The sequence below is a fragment of the Lasiosphaeria miniovina genome, assembly GCF_030549165.1.
Source record: "Lasiosphaeria miniovina strain SMH2392-1A chromosome Unknown B0T26scaffold_4, whole genome shotgun sequence".
Taxonomy (NCBI): domain Eukaryota; kingdom Fungi; phylum Ascomycota; class Sordariomycetes; order Sordariales; family Lasiosphaeriaceae; genus Lasiosphaeria; species Lasiosphaeria miniovina.
In genome coordinates, this window is record NW_026848223.1 from 6136801 (window position 1) to 6157142 (window position 20342).

At 56.3% G+C, this 20342-nt stretch overlaps 6 protein-coding genes across 6 annotated transcripts; 3 read left to right on the top strand and 3 right to left on the bottom strand.

Annotated features, from left to right (window-relative positions):
* Positions 1-463: 463 nt before the first annotated feature.
* B0T26DRAFT_803412 (glycoside hydrolase superfamily) lies at positions 464-3415 on the bottom strand. Its single transcript, XM_060447086.1, has 9 exons — positions 3044-3415; positions 2574-2989; positions 1946-2225; positions 1774-1864; positions 1414-1686; positions 1100-1285; positions 947-1048; positions 731-892; positions 464-676 (listed from the first exon to the last, which is right to left on the bottom strand). The coding sequence occupies exons 1-9, from the start codon at positions 3226-3228 to the stop codon at positions 542-544; spliced, it is 1830 nt and encodes a 609-aa protein (XP_060297410.1). The 5' UTR covers positions 3229-3415; the 3' UTR covers positions 464-541.
* Positions 3416-5373: 1958 nt separating this feature from the next.
* On the top strand, positions 5374-6123 carry B0T26DRAFT_752523 (uncharacterized protein; the record flags this gene model as incomplete). The annotated part of the gene is made up of 1 exon (XM_060445536.1): positions 5374-6123. The coding sequence occupies one exon, from the start codon at positions 5374-5376 to the stop codon at positions 6121-6123; it is 750 nt and encodes a 249-aa protein (XP_060297411.1).
* A 2684-nt stretch (positions 6124-8807) lies between these two features.
* Positions 8808-11589, top strand: B0T26DRAFT_752524 (prion-inhibition and propagation-domain-containing protein; the record flags this gene model as incomplete). Its single annotated transcript, XM_060445537.1, has 2 exons — positions 8808-11438; positions 11551-11589. The coding sequence occupies 2 exons, from the start codon at positions 8808-8810 to the stop codon at positions 11587-11589; spliced, it is 2670 nt and encodes an 889-aa protein (XP_060297412.1).
* Positions 11590-12605: 1016 nt separating this feature from the next.
* B0T26DRAFT_752525 (ankyrin repeat-containing domain protein) lies at positions 12606-15177 on the bottom strand (the record flags this gene model as incomplete). The annotated part of the gene is made up of 4 exons (XM_060445538.1): positions 12606-13632; positions 13850-14820; positions 14883-15074; positions 15136-15177. The coding sequence occupies 4 exons, from the start codon at positions 15175-15177 to the stop codon at positions 12606-12608; spliced, it is 2232 nt and encodes a 743-aa protein (XP_060297413.1).
* Positions 15178-16531: 1354 nt separating this feature from the next.
* Positions 16532-17811, top strand: B0T26DRAFT_803415 (uncharacterized protein; the record flags this gene model as incomplete). Its single annotated transcript, XM_060447087.1, has 3 exons — positions 16532-16623; positions 16685-17136; positions 17487-17811. The coding sequence occupies 3 exons, from the start codon at positions 16532-16534 to the stop codon at positions 17579-17581; spliced, it is 639 nt and encodes a 212-aa protein (XP_060297414.1). The 3' UTR covers positions 17582-17811.
* A 1665-nt stretch (positions 17812-19476) lies between these two features.
* On the bottom strand, positions 19477-20070 carry B0T26DRAFT_648042 (uncharacterized protein; the record flags this gene model as incomplete). The annotated part of the gene is made up of 2 exons (XM_060437971.1): positions 19477-19704; positions 19735-20070. 2 exons carry the CDS (start codon positions 20068-20070, stop codon positions 19477-19479), a joined length of 564 nt encoding a protein of 187 aa, XP_060297415.1.
* Positions 20071-20342: the final 272 nt, after the last annotated feature.

The window sequence follows — 20342 nt, forward strand, 5'->3', positions numbered from 1 at the left end:
CAAGGCCTACATACGGGCCTATCATCATTGGTGGCCTAATGAGTGGCAAGTTTGATCGAAAGGGCATTATTATTTGCCATCTACTTCGCCACTATGTCCATCTATAATAATGGCTCTCTGGCGAAGCCAGAGAGCGGGGGGGGGACAATCAATTCAATCAATTCTCAATATAATCCATCTGTGTGTCGAAGCCAACAGTACTTTGGAAAATGGTAATACATATAGTCTAATGTCTGTTGCATAATATCAGTTGATGAAGGCATAGAATCGCCGAGTAGGTCTACAAATAAACATATGTGCTCAGTGAGAATTGATTTTGGCTTCTGGAGTAGGCATGATGGGTCGCCTTTCAGGCAAAGAATTACGAATCGGTCAAGGTTTCCTCAGAGCAGATGGGATGAGATTGTAAGGCATTTGACACGTTGCGTTCCTTGTCACCACGGACAAAAGATTTTGTCACAAGTGCTTATTCAAACTCATGTACCTAACCAATGCTGGCTGGCTATAATAGACACCCATGAAAGCCGCCAACCACCCACCCCTATGCCACAGCCACCGTCTGCTTGGCCACGTTCTTCCCCGCCAGCAACACCGCCGCGCCCGCCGCCGCGCCCCCAAGCGGCGTCGCCATCAGCGTCAGCTTCTCCCTCGGCCACAGCGTGACATAGCTGTCCGACTACGTCAGCGGCACGACGTCGCGGCCGGCCCTGTCGACGAGGTTGAGACTGACAAAGAACGCCGGTACGCTCGATAGGTTCTCGAGCGTCACCGCCACCGCGCCGCCGCCGCCGCCGCCGCCGTCCTTGGTCTGCGTGGCTGTGGCTGCCACGCTGGCGGCCGCCAGCTTGTTGAGCGCCGTGTAGTCGCTGTAGGTGGTCACCGGCGTTACGAACTAGTCCGAGTTGTCCTAGTCCAGCACGTCCGTCTTCCTCGCTAGCCAGTACACGTTGCGGCTGAGCACCGCCCCGCTCGCGCTGTCCGACAGCACCAGGCGTACGAACACCACGTCCTTGATGCCGCTGAGCGCGGACTTGAGCGAGGCGATGGTCTTGCTAGCGTTGGGCGTTGTCGATGCCGCTACGGTGCTATTTTAGGTGACCTTACCCGCCGTATCGATCACCTGGATATCGACGGTGCGCGGCCCCGCCTTGCCCAGCGACCGGTTGACTAGGTACACGGCCTGGCGCACGTAGTCGAACGTGACGTGCTCGGCGCGGCTGCCCGTCTTGGCGCCAAAGTACCCCCCGCCGGGTACATGTAGTAGTCCTAGATGTTCCAGTGCAGGCTGGGGTACGCGCCCGTTAGCATCCAGTAGATGACGCCCGTGGCGGGCCGCTTCGCGCTCCACAGCGACGCGTAGCCCTCGAACTACGCGCGGTTCGCCTCGTAGTCGTTGATCTACGCCTTCTACACGTAGTCCTCGAGCGAGGTTGGCGCGCCCCACCGCTTCCACAGGGCCGTGTTGTAGATGGCGCGGTTGTGGAACGAGGAGGTGGCGGTCGATATGTGGAACAGATTTTTATTGGGGTTCTTCCAGAGGTCGTCGAGGTCTGCGGCCGAGAGGAACTTCTTGAGGCTGGATAGGTCGGGGGTTCCGACGCTAGCGCTGAGCTCCGTGTTGAAGCCGTACGCCGCGCCTAGCCGCTTGCCGTACGGCTCCGTGTCGTACCAGTAGTTGGGCGGCACCTAGTCGTACGGGCCCTCCATCTTTATACCGGCCGGCCCGTACTTGGAGTCGTCGCCCCGGAACGACGCCGAGTTGATGACGGGCACCTGCCAGTCGCCGGCCCTAAACGCGTCGAGGTATATGGGCGCGGCCCGGTCGTCGGGGTAGTAGTCGCTGCCGATGAAGTACATGAGTAGGCTGGGGTGCGTCTACATTATGGCCACCTCGTGGACCATACTCGCGTTGGCGATGGCGTAGTCGGCGTCGTTCTATACGGACGTGGCGACGGCCAGGTCGTTGTTATAGCTCCACGCCTCCCACTTGTCGCAGCACTCCCACCCGGGCATGATCATGACGCCCATGCGGTCGGCCAGGTCGTACAGCTCCGGGTGCTCGTTCTTGCCCTCGAGCCGGATCGTGTTGAAGCCCAGGTCCAGCACGTACTTGAGCTCTGCCTCGAGCCGCGCGCTGTCCGACCGTAGGAAGATGTCCGGCGCGTACCCGCCGCCGATGACCTGGAAGGGCTGGCCGTTGACGATGAATATGGTGTGTTCTTGTACTGCGACGTGACGGTGCGGAACCCGAACTGGCTTCCTGCCGAGTCTGATACGTCGCCGTCGGCCGCGGAGACGGTCACTTTGGCCTGGTAGAGCGGCTGGTCGCCCCACTACTTGGGCCACCAGACGGCGGGCTTCTTGATGGTGGTGCTAAGGACAATGTCGACGGTCGATAGCGCCGGGATGGTCACCTTCTGGCTGAATGCGACCGAACCCCCCCCCGGACGCGGGCGTGATGGAGCCGGTGGCCGTGACGGTGACCGCCGTCTTTTCTAGGTTTTGCGCCTTGGACTTGAGAGTCACGTTTGCCGGCTAGGCGTCGAGCGACGCGTCGAGCTGGGTGACGATACGTAGCGGGCCGAGGGCCACGGACCCGGTCTGCTTGACCTCGACGTCGCGCCATACGCTAGTCCCGTTATCGTTGGGCCAGTAGTTCCAGTCGACCCAGCCAATGGCAAAGTCGTAGTAGTAGCTTGTCGGGTAGGCGCGGATGACGAGGACGTTCTTCTTATCGGCCAGGCTGGTGATGTCGTATGTGTGGCCCCCGTAGGCGCCGGCCTGGACGCTCTTGTCGGCGACCTGCTTCCCGTTGAGGAAGATGTCGGCGCGCGACGTGATGCCGTGGGTCTTGAGGAAGTAGTGCTTGCCGGGGGCGGCGCTGTCGAGGGCGAACTCGTTGCGGTAGAGCCACGGGACCAGGAACTGGTCGGCGTCGACCTTGCTGAGGTTGTCCGAGAAGAACAGCTGCGTGTCGTTGTACACCCCGCTCTGCACGAGGCAGCCCATCAGCGTGCACTTGGATGCGGCCACATGGTGCTACGAGGACGTGTCGACGCCCGGCTTGGACAGCGCGGCGAGGTCGCTGCCGGCCTTTGCGCTCGACTGCAGATCCCACGACGGGATCGCCGCGGTCTGGCCAGCGGCAGAGACAATGCGCTTGAGAGCTGCTGCTGTCTCAAAGCCCGCAGCGGCCAGGCAGAAGGCAAACGTCGTTTTCGGCTGCATGGCCGTGACTGTCAAGGGCCGGTTGTCTGTTCACGAGGGTTCCTCGGACTCAACTGCGTCCTGTGTCGTGGATCCAGCCCGGCATGTGAGTGTAGGGTGGGGAGACGGGCGCGCCATCGATGTCATTTTATTCTCCAGCGTCGAGCCTGGCCCTCCCACTTGCGTCGTGGCTGCGACTACCTTACTGGCCATGTCCATGTTTCTCGAGTCCAGCCTGTGCTGTTCCCCGCAACCGAGTTCAACGTTACATATTAACCCGACGGCTGCATACAGTGCGCCTCCACATATTCGGCCTGCGCTTCGCTGCGATTGACCATCTGCCACTGTATTCGGCCTCCGACCTTCCTAGACGGGTCTGCCAATTGCCATGCCACTATCTGACGCCACCAGACGCGACGCCCCAAAGCTTCGCGGATAAATAAAGCGTTCGTCTACATTCGCAGCCACTTCCTCACTGCGCTTGGCTCCCCGGCATTCGGGTAGCCTCAATAAAATCTTGCAGCACACAACATGCACTGGAGTGGCACCTGAGGTTCGATAATCTACCTGATAACTGCCAAGACAAGCAGCTGCCTTATTCAGAGGCCGTCTTGTTTATTCGTGTTCGTCTGTGTCCTAATGGTTGTCCTATCCTCACAGTTTCCTCCCTTGTTTCTCTGCCTCAGTCCCACACCTAGCAAATGCAATCCACGCCGCACATCACCTTTGCATGAGGAGCTAATGCAACTTGCCAGCGCCGTGCAGCACGGCGCTAGCCCTACATCATCGGTGCAGCGGCCAAAACGGGGCTGCGTAGGTGACAGAGCTTAATCTGAGGTCGCATTCGCCAAATTGGGACTGGCTGCCACCTCCCCAGCCAGGCAAGCGTGCGCAGATACGGCAATAAGATGCCATTTGGAAGCACGCCTTAACCAAAACAGCTGCCTTGTCGGCAGGGGCCCAGTGACATGCCACGGAATGATACCGACACCCTCACGTTTCCGTATTGGCAACGTCACAGTACGCGTATCAGTCTTGAAGGGTCCTGCAAGCGCCATGCGCTGGGCTGGGCCGTTTCCCGAGTCCTCCGTGTCATCTAGTCTCGCCCGTGGCACGGTCTTGGGTGCCGACAGTGTGGGCGGCCATGCTTGTGGTGTCTATGGGCTCTGGGGTGCTTGTCGTCTGATAACGTTGTTTTCTGCTTGCGGAATTATGGCCCCACGGGTGAGCAAGTTTGCGGTCAAGATCACCAGACGATGCCATCTTTGAAGTTTGTAGCAACTGTGCGACTGGAAACATGCGCAACTGCACCACCTTTGGACTGCAGCACGATTATATATAAGAAAAGTAAATATAAAAGTAGAACTACACCTAGCAATACTTTTTCCTAGGCACGTTGGGGTACTGGATGAGGTGATATTTATGGGATAGTAAAGACGGAGCACCTAACCGCCCAGCACCTACCTAAATAAAAGAGGCAATACTGGGGCTTCGCGTGCTCCTTTTGAGGCATTTTGCTGGCAATTTCACAGCGCTTCATCCTAGAAAATCTCGGGTTTACTTGGTGGATCCTACACGTACCTGCTTTGCAGGCCAAAAGGCCGTGGACGTCTCTTCACCGTCCGAACATTTCTTCACGGACCGATGTGCGCGGACTCTTCCATTCTCTTCTCCCATCTCTTCACGGAGGTAGGTTGACAGGTCAAGTCGGTATCGCCATTTTTCTACCCTTGAATGCTCGTCAAATTATTCCATCTGAACTAGGGCAAGAATTTGACTTGGCAAGCATGTGTTCACAGGATTCCCACCGATGCTCGATATCAGGCAAGTACTTAATCTCCCAATGCCAACCCATTCCCATCATGAAATTTCATGCTGGCCCATTAATTTATTCGCAGCATCAAAATGAACAGCCACTCTGGATCCTCCGTCCACTCTGAATCCTCCGTCCACCCTGGAGCTCCCGCTCAGCCCGGTAGGGAGCCCTCCCGCGGCCCCACGTCATTTTTCCCTCTGGACAATAGAGACATGCGCCGCCAATGCTGGAACCTCCCGTCCAAAGCCAGAATGACAGGGACAGAAAATGCCACAGACCGTGACTGAGTTTAAGCCAATGACACGTCGGGCGCAGCGTGCGCCATCATTGTGCTTCGGCACTTGCTTTCCATGCTGCACCCAGACGACCGCAGAGATCTCATGAAGGCCGAGTACCTGGCCCACAGCGGCCTCTTGTCAGGGGTGCTGCTGCTTTGTCCAGTGCGATCCGTCGCGGAGGTCGAGAGACGGTGCTCGCCGGGCTGCTCGTTTGAGCAGCTCATGGAAGGCAGGCAAATGCTGGAGACGATCTGGGCGGATACACGGCTCGCGCTGTCCTGGCCGCTTTTTCGGGAATCGGACACCAACCTCCCACGGCTGCTGGAGATATACTTGGCTGCCAGGGCCGACCGAGGTCTCCTGCGCTGGGACGGCTGGGAAGCGGGATCGCTCTCGCAGTGGATGGGCAGCCGCTTCGCCGAGAACTACTCGCCCGACTCGGCCACGCTCAGGACGGTACCTGGTCGTCCGTGGTTTGTGCGGCTGCGGCTTTCCAACACCAGACGGCTGCATTTCCATCAGAACCTGGCCCGCTTCAGGGTGCCAAGACACCAACTCGTCGATGAGGGCGGGGATGGGAACCCGCAGTATTTGGGGCGGGGCAGCGGCTGCTACGTGTGCGTCGCAGTCGTTAAACTTCGCGGCCGCGACACGTCGTATGATACATTACGACTGTACTCGGAACGGGGCACCCGCTTGACGTACAATTACGCCTTTCCCCGGTCCGACCAGTGGCTCGTCGAAGACGGCGGCGAATACATGCTTTACTATGTCCGTATCTGTGACGGCGCCAGCCTGCAGCACTCACTACCACTGCGCTAGAACCCCCAAAAGGATGCCAGAATTGCAAGTTAACAACTTGCAACCTGTAGTAAGCTATATAGTACTGCTACGGCCATTGCGCGCCGTGACATCCCCCGGGTTCGCTAGAGGTTCGTCCCGAGCCTCAACCTTTCGCCCCGCTCTCGGGAGGTTGAGCGAGCATACTCGCGAGCTCTAGATCCGGGTTCAATCGTACTATAGGGATCCCCAAAACTACCCACATTTAAACCCCCACTGTTTTCCCGATATTCCTTTCAAGGATCGGTCGTGCCGAGCATTTAAAGAGGTGGGACTCATTTTGCAACTGTAGGGCTCGAACCCACAGCCGTTTAACTTGCAATTGTGACGGCGCCAGCCTGCAGCACTCACTACCACTGCGCTAGAACCCCCAAAAGGATGCCAGAATTGCAAGTTAACAACTTGCAACCTGTAGTAAGCTATATAGTACTGCTACGGCCATTGCGCGCCGTGACAGTATCAGTAACTAAGGCCCAGGAAGGTGTTTGGACATGGAGGAATCGGTACCCGACGGATGCTGGGGGCTTGATAGTATGTGTATGGGCATATGTTACTCGGCAAAAGGGGTGGTCGCCTAGCCGGCTGGGGTGATAATAGGAGGCGAGGAGACGAGGAGACGGGTCCGTTTTAATCCAAATACACTATGCCACGGCTGCTGGATCCAGCTTGGAACCTGCTTTTTTGGCGTGGTAGCGGTGGGAGTTTGTTTCTCTGGCACGGGAGTGGCTTTGGCTCGCTTTGTGGCAATGTTGCATTCTACTCCAAATTTTCCTTCTTGGTCAACCGACCCTGTGTGCTAGTTGGCCCGCCCCTTTGGTCCTGGGGGCCGGGGCATTGTATCCTTTTCCTTTTTAGTCTTGTCACCAATTGCTGCTATGCCAGAGATTCGGGAGATCTGGCAGCAATGCACTGGTTGTTTTCTTGTGCATCTGCTCGGTAATGATTCAACACGGCAATCTGACTACGTCTCGAATACAGGACAAGTACGTCTAGGTCTACTGACACACACTCGGAGCGGAGTGTAGGGAATGCCGTATGGTTGGTCCAGGAGGTCTCCGTGGATGGGGTCGATTGTAATTTACGGCTAGGTCTCCTGAGAGTTGATGACTGTTTGAGGTGGCGTGAACAGATCCTGCGGGGGAATACCGCAGAATTACTTCTACCGGTTTTGATTCAAATGGCTGGTGAGCAGGTGGTGAGAATAGAGTCACCGGTGCCGCATAGAGTACTGAAGGGCAGGAAAATCTCTGATACGGAACGGCTTTGGCCCAAATTCAGCTCCCCCACTGCACTCATTTGCTTCTTTTGTGCGTTGCAGAGCCACTGTACTCAAATAGTGACTCATCTGAGGGAGCATTAGGCTGCGTGTTACGCAACAGTGGAAATTAGCTTGCATCGGCGTGAGCTACGCCCTGCACGTGGCCCAAGCGGAAGTCGTGAGCTGCAAGTGCTCGGTGTCCGCAAATGGTGCTGAAACGAGTCTTGGCTCGAGGCTTTTTCTGTGCTTCGTGCTTCCGCCGGGTACTGACTTTTTTTCGTGACCAACTTTAATCTATATATCGCATAGTACCTAGGAGAACGTCGACTAATCGGGCGCCAAGCTAGGCATCAACCTCATACCTTTGCTCTGAACGACCTCGAAATGTCATCGCCCAGACTGCTGGCTTGCTTTATCAATCGATGCCTTGCTTGAAGGATGCCTCGCATCAGACCTGGGTTGCGGGCGTTGGAGCTTGTACCGCCCTCGTCCTCGCAGCCACCAACACAGTCAGCCACCAACACAGTCAGCCACCAACACAGTCAACGCAATCATCGCATGACCCGCCAGGGCGTCTTTGTAACTCCATAGTTGTTATTCAGAACCAATAGAACAAAGAGCGGCTATCAGAATATGAATAGCTAGAATATGAATAGCTAGAATATAAATGCTAGAATATGAATGCTAGAATATGAATGCTGGAATATGAATGCTAGAATATGAATAGCTAGAATATAAATAGCTAGAATATGAGTAGCTTCAGTTTTGCTATCGGGGCCAGCATTTACACTGGCCCAGCGCTCAAGTCCAAGCCCAGTTCGCTCGTAGAACGCACTCGCTAGGGCGTTTCACGAGCGATTTGGCTCGGGTCGGATCATGGCATTTGATTAGCTGCATGTAGGGAAACATGGATTCTAGGACGCCATGCGATGTCGGAATTCGCTAGCCCCCCCGAACAAGCGCATATCGCGTGCGCTGGTCCCAAAGGCGAAGGCGGCTTTTCGGTAAGTGCTCTGTTTGACCCTCCAAAGCTTACCACATCGCTGAACCAAAAGCGGCCGTAGAGTTTCCTGTCACCGAAAACTCAATTCCGTGTCTTGACATACCAGTCCCTAGGCCATGATAGTCTAGAAGATGTAAAGCCTTCTCAGTTGGGGAATTGTCCCGAAGACGCATGCCCTGGCCGAATCAGGCTCCCGATTGGCGCCACAATTATGCAGCATCTCGTGACTGGGGCAAATTTTTCTGACGCTCTGGCCCGCTAGGGCCTGATTTCCTGGCATGTCGCGTACAGCCTTTCTCCTAGCCAATTCCACACGACTTCATCCATCATCTGCCCAATCATTGCCGTTCCAGTTTTGTGCGATAGCGGCCTTTCTCCATCACACCACGATATTTCCTTGGCAGAATGGAGCTTGCGGGACTTGCCATCGGCGCGGTTGCCTTGATTGGCGCCTTCAAGGATGCTCTCGACCTCTTTGACCTTTTCACGGCAGTGCGCGACTTCGGCCGCGAATATTCCATACTGCTCACCAAACTCGACATCGAAAAGTTCCTCTTGCTCCAGTGGGCTGAGCAGGTCAAGCTCCTGGACTTCGACCAGAAGCTCGGCTTCCTGGACTCACGGCTGAACGAGAGACATCTCCAGACCTCGGTAGCCCAGATTCTGTCGTGCATTTGCCTGCTCCTCCGCGACGCCTCCCAGTTGAAGGAGCGCTATGGCGTGGCGGATGCGTCGGCGGCCGATGTGGACAGCTTCTTCACCATAGACGATAGCCCGGCCATGAGCGGCCCCTGCATGAAGCGCTTTGAACAGCGCTTCCGCCAGCTTCAAGTGTCGGCTCGCGGCTTGAAGCATCAGCCGCCCTCGGCTTGGGCTAAGGCCCGCTGGGCCGTCCAGGACAAGCGCAAGTTTGGAGACCTAGTCTCGGAGCTGGCTCACTTCGTCACTAGGCTCAGGGAGGTGGTGCTGCCCATCGCAACCGACTCGTCACGCACGGCAGAGCTTGCCAACACCAAAGACCTGAAGCGCATCTACGAGCTTGACAAGCTGAAGATGGTGCTCGAGGCAGCGGCTGGCTATCGAGGAGCCGTTGCGGGGCCGGCTCAGGAGCTGATCGACCGTATTTGCTGCGAGCGGGTGCTCCGGCCTCTCTGGTTCAGAAAGATGGACGATCGGAGGGAGAGCATCAAATCTGCCCACAAGCGGACCTTCCAGTGGGCCCTCGAGGGACCGGACAAAGCACAGGAAGGGTTTAACAGCCTCAGAGAGTGGCTGCGACGTGGCTCTGGCATCTACTGGCTGTCGGGAAAGGCGGGTAGCGGCAAGTCGACGCTAATGAAGTTTGTCCACTCGGGCCCCCAGACTGCCCAGCTCCTGAACGAGTGGGCCAAAATGATTGGAGCGGCAGATTGCACTATTGCCGACTTCTTCTTCTACTACCTAGCCATGACGCCAGAACAAAACACCCAAGAGGGACTCTCCAAAGCTCTGCTGTTCAAGATCTTGACGCGTTACCCAGCCATCGTCCCCAAGGCGCTGCCAAACCTGTGGAGAGAAGCCAACGAAGGACGCGAAGACTTGACGGCCCCCTCCCAAGCCGAGATCAAGTACGCCTTCGAGGTCATTTCGAGCGACAGCAACCTGCCGGCCTTCTGCCTCTTCATCGACGGCTTTGACGAATACGTCGGCGACTATCGGAATGGCGTCACACTGATCAACCGTCTCGCCCTGAGCCCTCGCATCAAAGTCATTGTGTCGAGTCGGCCTGAGCCACATTGCGTCGCGGCTTTTGATGGACAGGCGCAGATGAAGTTGCAGGAGTTGACAGAGGGTGATATCGCCACCTATGTCCAAGACATAATTGGCAGAAACACACACATGGAGGCTCGTCTTAAAAAGCAACCAGGAGAGTCGGCAGAGATCATGCGAGAGATTGTTCTCAAGGCATCTGGCGTCTTTTTGTGGGTGGTTCTGGCGTGCCGCTCTCTCCAGGACGGGTTTCACGACTACGATACCATCGAGGAACTGCAACAGCGAATACGCGAGCTACCCGCCGAGCTCAAGGACATGTTTATCCACATGCTGGCCAGGGTCGACAAGCGCCACAGGGTGCAGGCTTCAATGCTCTTGAGACTCTGCTTCCTGCACAGGAAGGCCTGCGGCGAGGCCCGTGTGACCCACGAGCTGGACAGGCTGTACGCGCTCGAGTGTGCCTTCATTGCCGACTACTTTAGCTCAGGCCCGGGGACCCCTGTTTCATTTCTCCCCAAGTCGGAAAGATCAGAGGCGTGCAAGATACTTGATGGCCGGCTGAGAAGCCGGTGCGGTGGCCTCTTGGAGCTAACTCGGAGAGCTTCGGCTGAGACGAGGTCGCCATTCTGCTTTTGCGAGGCCGCGGATTGGGGGTCTGACCACTCCCGACACGACGAGTGGGCCGACGCGACCGTCACTTTCATGCACCGCTCTGTATTTGACTTTCTGGACGACCAAGACACTTGGGAGCTGGACTACCTAAAGACGGCGGCCATGGAGTTTGACCTCGCGACAGTCATGTCACTCGGCCGCCTGTACCTCGCGATGCAAAGCCAGAGCCTGCAATGCCCAGAGGAGGTTAAGCAAGCTCTGACATGCCTTTTGGCCGGCATCGCATGGGGCGCCGAGGGAGATAGGCTTCAGCCTTCCAGGAGAGAAAACATCTTTTGGAAAATGGGCCCGTGTCTCGACATGCTGTACGCGGCAAACGGTCCGGTCTTTGGCCTCTGGGACGGCCAGTTTGAAGGCCTTGCCGAGATCCACTCACACGAACCCAGCAATGCCTTCTCCCACGCTACCCTGCTCCTCGCCATCGAAGCTGGGGCAGTCAACTACGTCAAACACTACCCCTACCTCCGGGACATGACAGCCGCAAGCACTCCCCCGTGCGGCTGCCCTCCTCTCCTCTGCCAGGCCATCCAGCCCATGTCAATTATCGGAGGGCAATTTAAAGAAGACAGTTCGAAACGGCCGCCCGAGGCCATGCGGGCTTCAAACGGCATGGTAAAAATGCTACTGGCAGAAGGATGCGACCCGAATACATGCGTGCCATACTGTGCTGAGGAACCGGAAAGCGCCCCGCTAAGTGCCTGGACTGCTTGGCTGAATATCCAAGTTGCCTGGCTCGACCAAGCCCCGGATTGGGTACGAATGACGGACCCAGCCGCAATCCTAGACACTATGAGTGCATTCCTCCACGCCGGGGCCGATACCACCGCGGCACAGCCCAGGGTTAACACGATTCTGGACACTTTGTCGGCTACGATAGAGGTGAGGACAAGCTTCAGAAACCTCCTGATTTACGGTCCGAGACAGGAGGGAGGTGAAGCTCCCCACTTGTGCGAGGGGGGAGGTATAGGTATTAAGAGGCTTTATGAAGCGAGTGGTGATGTAAGGGTCACAAAGAGGCATAAAAAGCCGGATTAAAAGCTGGATTAAACTATTAATGTTTATTCCCTCGTATAACAAGATACGTGGCTTAAAAATCCTGTTCGTGACGACTAGATTTAGTACTTGGACAAGTCGCCAAATATCAAAGAAGCGTTTGTTTAAAGAAGCGTTTATTTTCTTTTCTTCCTGTAGAACTCGAGTCGCAACTTGGGTAATTATTCCTGGGCAAGTCGTAGCTTGACTACGCAAGCTGCTAAACACTTTTCTAAATATGCGCGGCAACTCCTCTCATCGCCGCCTTCGCTTACGGTCCCACGAAACACACCAAGCAACTTCTGCCAATCTTCATCTCTCAGTTCCGCCCGCTCTTTAGCCTTGCCTCTTGTATTTGCCTGCATTTACACTATAAACTTATCACCATCACCATCAACACACTAGAATAAATGAGCCTCGGTATTTTCGAAAGCCCTCCTAGTCTCCCACAAGCCCCAGGTCATTCCAGTGCGAGTTCCGCGTGAGCGAAGCTTCCAGCAGAACCGCTTTTACCACGGCTACAACCCCTTTTACCACGGCTACATACCCTACCCGCTCGATATTTTCTGTGTTCATAAGTTTTCTTTATTCATACGTGGGCTGTTTGTATTTGTAAGTGAGCCATCTATATACGTAATTGAACATCTCAGTATCTAGGTTGAGTTTTCACTTTATCAAGTATTTCCAGGGAGCCGTCGCCTTTTCGTCCCCGAGTCCACAACAGCTGCGTAGCCCTTATTCCTATTCCTACCGGCTCTCGAGCGGCCAAGCTCCCGGCATGGCCCGGGTGATCTGTTCCACTTCCCCGTCCCCCACACCACCGTTCCCACATTCACCCTCCTCCGGCCTCAAGCTCGCCAGTAGCTCCACCACAGCTTCTCGCTCCTCCTTCTCATCCCGCTGCCCAACAACGTTCAGCCCGCGCTGCTCGTCAAACAATTGCCAGTACCTCTCAACACTCTCCTCGTCCACCGGCAACCCGCGGATCTTAGCTTCCGCCAGGGCCCTAATCACCGGCACGCCCGCATACTTGACCGCGAGCACCACCACGGAGCACCCGCTCTGCTGCGACACGATGTCCAGCCGCGCACCGCGCTCAACCAGGAACCGCACGCACGGCAGGTTATCGCCCTGCACGGCCAGCATGACGGCCGTATACCCGTCGTCCACTCTATCCAGCTCCGCGCCGGCGCCCACGATCGCCCTGACGAAATCCAGCCCGCGCAGCCACGCGGCCCACACCAGCGGCGCGGCGCCGGGGTGGTTCGGGTCCGCGCCGGCGCGCAGCAGCGCCAGCGCCGCGTCGAGGTTGCCGTACATGATAGTGACAACAAGCGGCGACGGCGTTTCGGGCGTCGGCACGTCCCCGGGGATGGCGTTGACGTCGGCGCCGGCCGCGGCCAGCGCGTCGATGCACGGCACGAACGCGCTGCTGGGGCCGATGGTGTGCAGCGCGGCGCGGCCGCGGTGGCCGCGCGCGTTGGGGTCTGCGCCGTGCTGCAGGAGCAGAGACGTGCGCGCGACGTCGGTCGCGCGGAACGCCCAGTGCAGCGGGGTCTCGCCGCCAGAGTCGCGCGCGTTGACGAGTTCCGGGTGTAGCTGGAGTGCGAGCTCCAGGTCCACGGTGCTCAGTCCGGTGACGATCTTGTGCAGCAGGCTGAAGCCCATCGTGTTGAGGCTGTCCGAGTCTTCGAGGGCCTGCCGCAGGGGCGAGAAGTTGTCGCGGTCCGCGGGCGAGCCGAGGAGGAACGTCCAGACGACTTGGGCGGTGGTTCTGGGGCGCGTTAGGTTCTATGTGTGGTTGCTGGGGGGGATGTGGGAAGGTAGACACGATTACCGGCTCTCTTCGCTGTAGAACAAATCTGCCCCTCGCTTCAGGAGCATGACGCAGGTCGCGGGTTGTCTCGACCGCACAGCTCGCTAGCTCAGTCAGTAACCAAGCCTGCCGGCAACAGGGCAGGAGACTCGCCAGAAGCAGGGACAGCCTGGACCCGGGATCGATGGCGCGCGCCGAGATCCCGTTCGTGTCGAGATACCTGGCGACGCTCTGCGGGCTGGCGGCCTGGTGGATCATGTTGAAGACGGCCTGCATGGTGATGGGCACGTGGTCGGGGATGCGCAAGGTCCAGGAGCCGCCGAGACCGCCGAGATGGTTCCAGGTGCCGGTGACGCGCAGGATCAGCGGCAGGATGGAGGTGGGGAACAGGTACTCGAAGCGGAACGAGCCGCCGCGCGGCAGGCAGCGCGGCGAGTTGCACGGCCGCCGGTACAGCAGCGGCGTGCCCGTGAACTGGTAGAACAGCGCGCCGAACACGGCCTGCAGCCACCGCGGCGTCTGGCCCGCCAGCATGATGTGGCACTGGCACGCGCAGAACGGCTCGCACCGCCGGTTCGCGGGCGTCGCCTCGATCCGCACCGCCGTGGCGCTGCTGCTTTTGTATTCAGACTCGAATTCGAAGCCGGCCATCTTTTGCCGCCGCAGTATATCTTGGGAGTGGCTGGTGATCTTTTCAGTGGCCTGGCAGATGGCGCCTGACTCAAAATGGCCGAACTGTTGCTCGACGGGGCGTCCGTCTGCCGTCGAAGTCTCCTGTGCCTGTGGGCCGTCAACGAGTGTGATGGACTGGACAGCGAGATGGAACCGCGGCATGGAGTGCCGCAGCTGCAAGTAGTTGGCGGCGGTCAGAGCGGTTCCCAGATGTGTGCGAGCGTCGCGCAGAGACTCGCACATGCGCTGGATTCTCTGCTGCCGTAGGAAGCCTCGATGGCGGACATTGGGGATCCCATTGCTGGGTTCTGGCCTGGTCAACCTCGTCTCGATGAGGTCCTGCAGCTCGCGAACGACGCTGGCGCCGCGGTTGACGGCCGAGTTGATGACGGCTAGGTCAGCGCTCGGGCGTGCGTCGCGAAGGTCCTCGAGCGCGTCTCGGACAAAGGTGAGGATGGCACGGAAGTCGGTCACCTTGCAGAGCCAGAGTCAGTGGGGCCATCGTAGTTGGCCACAATCAAACAAAAGGCCCGTACCTCGTTTTGGAGTGCCTGGAGGTGGGTGGGGGCCTGTCGAAGCTCCCAGAGTCGGCCCAGTCCAGCCCCCGCAGACTCGGTGATGCCGATCAGGGCAGCCACGCTTGCGCAGATGGATAACGGATCCATGACGTGGCCAGTTCCAACATTGAAAATTCGAGACTCGCTGATTCGACGTCGGTCGAGGGCGCGCTAAGGTCAAGTAAAGGAGTGTCAAGTGTCATGGTGAGGTGTGGCCCAAGGAGACGGGAACCACGTTCCCGGACTCGGCGTCCCAAAGCCCCAGTTTGATCATGTCTGGCCCCTCTCCGGACTATCCTGTCCATATTGCCTAATTTATCCACTGGTTATTTGGTTGGTACCTTTGTGTCGCCCGCGGGCGGGAAAACAATGCATGTTACACGTATACAATTGTTTGGGGGCCAAGGACTGCCAGCTGTCAACAGTTGCAGACTGCCAAGGCCAGCCGTGTTGATTGTCACGGCAACTGCGGAGGAAAACGTGCAGAGTGAAACACGTGGAGGAAACCAAGTTTGTGCATGCTTGGTGCACTAGTGATTCACGGATTGCTCACTATCTAAACAATCATTTACGAGCATATAATGGCCATCGTGACTGCTCCTATTCTGTCTAATTTCAAGACAACATGTTCTCATCAGCTCGTGGACTGTATTTAGACAATCGACACAACTCCATTGTTCAAGGACAAAGATTTCATCGATTATAGACGGACAGACAATCCCTTTGCAGTTCTGTCCCAACTGTTACTTTCTTGGCGTCAAGAGATACGTGCAATTCAAAGAGCCAAGCGACAATGGCTGGCGCATGCGCTCCGTCATGAAGGCAATGTTGCGGGGATCTCGATACGCATTTAGAGAGTCTCCTACACCAGGGCCAGCCTGGGAGGGGCTGCGGAAGGTGACTCAGTTTGGGAAGTCTACTTTATCTTCTGCAGAGGCCGGCCAGGTGATCTTCTTCAGGCAGTCACCCTCGACATTCAGACGGCTCGGTTGTCTTACTATAATTACAGGTATGGGAGGGCTGCGTCACCTGCCAAAGCGCTTTCATTACGAAGTTCCCAGTTGGGGGAGCCATCGTCCAATGTTGACGCATCTTTCTAGCCTCTTCCTGACTAGTACGTGGCGGTCACATGAGTTCTAGGAGTGGGCTCACCTGCCCAGCAGGGACATGGACCGTGTTCAAATTCGAGGGGTTGCGGGGGGTGTGGGGGGGGGGGGGGGGGGGGGGGGGCGCGGTATTCAAATTTGACGAGTCCTCCTCCTCCCTCCCTTTCTTTCACTAACCTGCATTGTCTTTTCACAACTTGGATTTGCACACCACCTAGAAACTTCACCTTTTCCTGTTTCGGTTTGCTCAGTTGTCCATGACTGTTTGTTGCCGGTTCGTTATTGAGAAGCTCTCGACGTCTTCCCCAGAAGCACCAGACTGACCTGAAAAAGTTTGACGATTATATATTCCTGTTATATAAACCAGCAAAATTTTAATGAGATTCAGCTTCGGCGGAGGCGTATTCTGCTTCAATGAAGAATCTTCCGACGACTCGTCAGACGATGAATATGTCGTCCCCGGCGAGACCAACCCCGAGGACAGTGATGAGGAAACGATCTCAAACATCACCTCGCTTCTCCATGCCGAGGCTGATAACCGCTCGAAAAGAGCGGAACAGGTTCTTCACGCCGATCGCCCATCTCCCAGCACGAGCTCGAGACACCGACAGGGAGTCAGGCCGGCACCTCGCGGAGCTCAGTCTTACGAATCTGAAGATGAGGACTCTGATTCAGGCTCGGACGCGTCAACCGTCCGGTCCCCCAGCTCGCCGTCTCCTCGGGGTGGAGACAGAACCCCCGACGCTGGAAATGCTCGGAATATTCGGACGCGGATATTCCGCTTTCCCTCGAGCCGCAGCCGAAGGAGCGGTGCAGGCGGCGCTACCTGTGCTGCAGAAGGCTCCACCACGTCCTGGAAGACGACGAGGTTGAGATTGGATATGACTCGTCCCTTCCCCGACCCGAGCCCACCTTCAGAGACTGGACGCTGAACCGGTACCCTGACGGGCCATGCCTATACGTACAAACGTACGTGCCAGGCTCAGGTCCTCCCCTCACCCGGCCCACGCTGCTGTTGTTCAACGAGGTCAACAAGGCAGCCATCATTGACACCTTCGTCAGGATGCAGGGGCTGAGAAAGACGATATTTTACCAGCTCATGTACCCGGATGAGGGTGATGTCAAGGGTACGCGGGTCGAAGTTCCTTTTTCCGACCTCTTCAATCACGTCTCGCCGCGAGGATTCGAGTCATGGAACGAGGAAAAGAGAAGCGCAAGCGCCGACAGTCCAACTGATACGGGAATGGCCTCAATTGCGCGGGTCAATTGTTGACACGGCCCCGCACGTGCATTTGGCACGAGCACCACTGTATAATTACATAATCAGCACCATGGACTAGCGTAAGGCGGGCAAGGAAGCGGTGTGTATAGGTAGTACTATTCTGCCGCCTACGTGGGGCGTATCCCCGCGGCAGGGCACACAAGCTCCCTTTTCCACCTTCCAACCTTCTACACATACAAATTATACCATCTTTAGTCACCATTGCAGCTTTCGCTATCACCAACAACCCGGTGCTCAACAAATTTGACACCGTCTTCAACAAGCGGCGTCGCCTCGACCGAGTGCGCTAACGTGGCGGTCACCTTTTTCGTCATTCTCTTGTTTTATTCTTGTTTCAACGACGCGAAATACCACTAGTCGAGGACAAGAGCAGTCCCTAATAATCTACAGCAACACCCAGCCATTTGAAACCTAGAGCAACGGGAACTAATTAGTGGTTAGGGTTTGGCCGAGACTTAAAACTTTCTTGGTCGCCGGTATGGGCGTTTGAGATCTGAGCTTTTGATGGTGTTGTTCTTGGTGGTGGATGTTGGGGGTATTGTCTGAGATTACTGTACGGGTACGAGAGGAAGAGTCAAGGTTATCATTACTAGTTACCCCCAACCAATGATTTGGTTCCCAAGAAACCTACGACCACGGTACATCTGGTGATTCTTTGGATGGTGATGGAGCAGATCTCTCTTGGGTATCTCTAGTGCATTTCTGTGTGCTAAAATCGCGTTTGTAATTTTTTGAGTATTGGACTCAATATTCAGTGATTTGTCTGGACCGAGGGCGGTTCATATGACTTGGAATGCTCGGTACTCATCGTTTCATATTCTTGGATCGACGGGCGCTTGTCGTTTCGTTCTTTTGCAATCGCTCGAGTAATCGCTCAAACACAGTCGCCGGTATAATGGCGCGAAAACTATCGAGATACTAATAAGGACCGCGAAGGACTCTAACGTATACTTCCAAGGGACCTAGGTAAGTACCTAAATCAACGTAGAACTAATACAAGCCATAAGCGTAGAAGAGAAGAGCGTACGCCATGGCGACCGTCCCTACCCCGACAGGAAATGCAAATACGGCTTCACTACGTGGTCGAATGCCCTCCGCAATCGGATTTGGCATAGCTTCGTAGTTGAGTCTGTATTGAACGAGCAGATACGATAGTCTACTTTGCAATACAAACCCGCTATGGGGTGTGATAGTAGAGAAATATGTACTGAACAACTAATAACGAGTATAAAGATCAAAGGCGTGAACTGCTCTTTGTTGATTGCTCGACAATAATAGTGCACTCGGCCATTGTTGGCAGTGTGGAGGATCTCCACACTGCAATGCCTCATCTCGATCTTTGACCATCAAGAAGTCATACTGAATGCGTTGAGGGTCACCCCGTGAGCCCCTTGACTCCTTACGGAGGGTATGCTCGTCTGCTCGTCTGTTCGCCACGAGTTGGGAAGCTCGAGTAACTAGCGGCCCCAGGAACTAACCGGGTAATTGAGTTTCTCTAGCCTTCACAAGAGCCCACCTTCCCTACGAGCTTTGTTCACCAAAGTGACGCCTCGGATTGTGCTGTTTTCCAACCCCCGCCGTTACGAAAGACACCGATTTTCTCTCCCCCTCAAAAGGCATGCTTCCGAAAATGTAGCCGTTGACCCAGTCCCATCAATTTCGGCGCCTATTCGATACCCAGCTTTAGGCGCTGAGCCTCAACGCGACGGACCTGCGTTCGTGTCAGGATAATCCACTTGTGAGCCAAGAAACCGTCAATTTCCTTCAACGGCTCGGGCATTGGATCGCAATCATCGTGGCCCGGCAAGGCGGGGTTGGGCATCTTGATACTCTTAAGCTTCGCCATAAGCGTTGTGATGCTGGAAGAGTAAAGCTGGATGTCATCATCGAGGGTGAGCGAGGACAAGACCTGAAGCTCCGGCGCTCCTAATTTACCGATAACCGATGTAAGCACGAGGGCATGGCAGACCGGTTGAGGTCGGGTCCCATTCGTATCACTATTACTATAGGGATTGGCATGATGACAGTACCAGCTAGTGTTGCGGTAGTGTGGGACTAGGTCTCTAAGACCCTTGACAAGCCTTCGGAGATGCGTGAAGATCTCTCTCAGGGCGAGGCGTCGAGTGTCAGCTATTTTTTCTGGCAGAGGAAGATTTGTCAGCGGGCACCGAAGCTCACGGCAATTTCAACACAAATGCTTACTCAGGAGCATAGGTGGCATGAGAGGCATCTCTGGTGTCGGCTCAACAGGATATCCCGTCATGGGCATGGCCAGCCGGCCGGAGCAGTTCAAGTCGCAATGGAACTGCATGTGGGTTGCAATCGCGCGAAGCCCCTCCGGGGCGCCGAGCTCCCAGGCCACCCCGATGATGGCGCAAAACGGGTCTTTGACCGATCCGGTACTACTAATGGCCTTCGAAAGCACGGGAATCTACGCCGCTACCCACGGCCGAAGACTCTTTGTCATGTCGTATTTGTCAGAAAAGACGAGGATTTGGTGGAGGCGGTACAAATGTGGGAGGGCGGGGACGAGGTCGAGACGGGAATGGGCGACGGCCAGCAGCACCGTCGCAGCTTCGGCATCGTCGTCGGGCAAGTCCACTATCCAAGCCTTGGAAGGGTCGCTGGGGCGAGCCTCAGCCCAGCTGCCGTTCAGCATGCAACTGAAGACGGGGCTTGCGCGGGAGACGGCTCGGGAGCAAACAACGAATTCGCGCCCTAGAACGACCATGCGGAGATCGTCATTGCCGTCTAGGAGGAATTCCTCTCGTTTGGCCATCATGATTGTTTCCTTGCACGAGTTTCAATGCCGATGTAATCTGAGGTGATTTTAGTTTTTGGGGCCGCAACGATGTATGCATTGTCAAGTTGGATGCGAACTGAAGTGAGTGAGGGGCTACCTGACGTGTGGAATTTTCCCTAACAACCCGCCCTAGAAATGCAGTTACAAGTGAAGGGGCGAGCAGTAAAAGCCCCGCGATAATGTCTCAGCCCGAGTTAGGTCACCGGGCGAGCTGTGAATCAATTATCCTGGGTGCTAGGGCCTTCCAG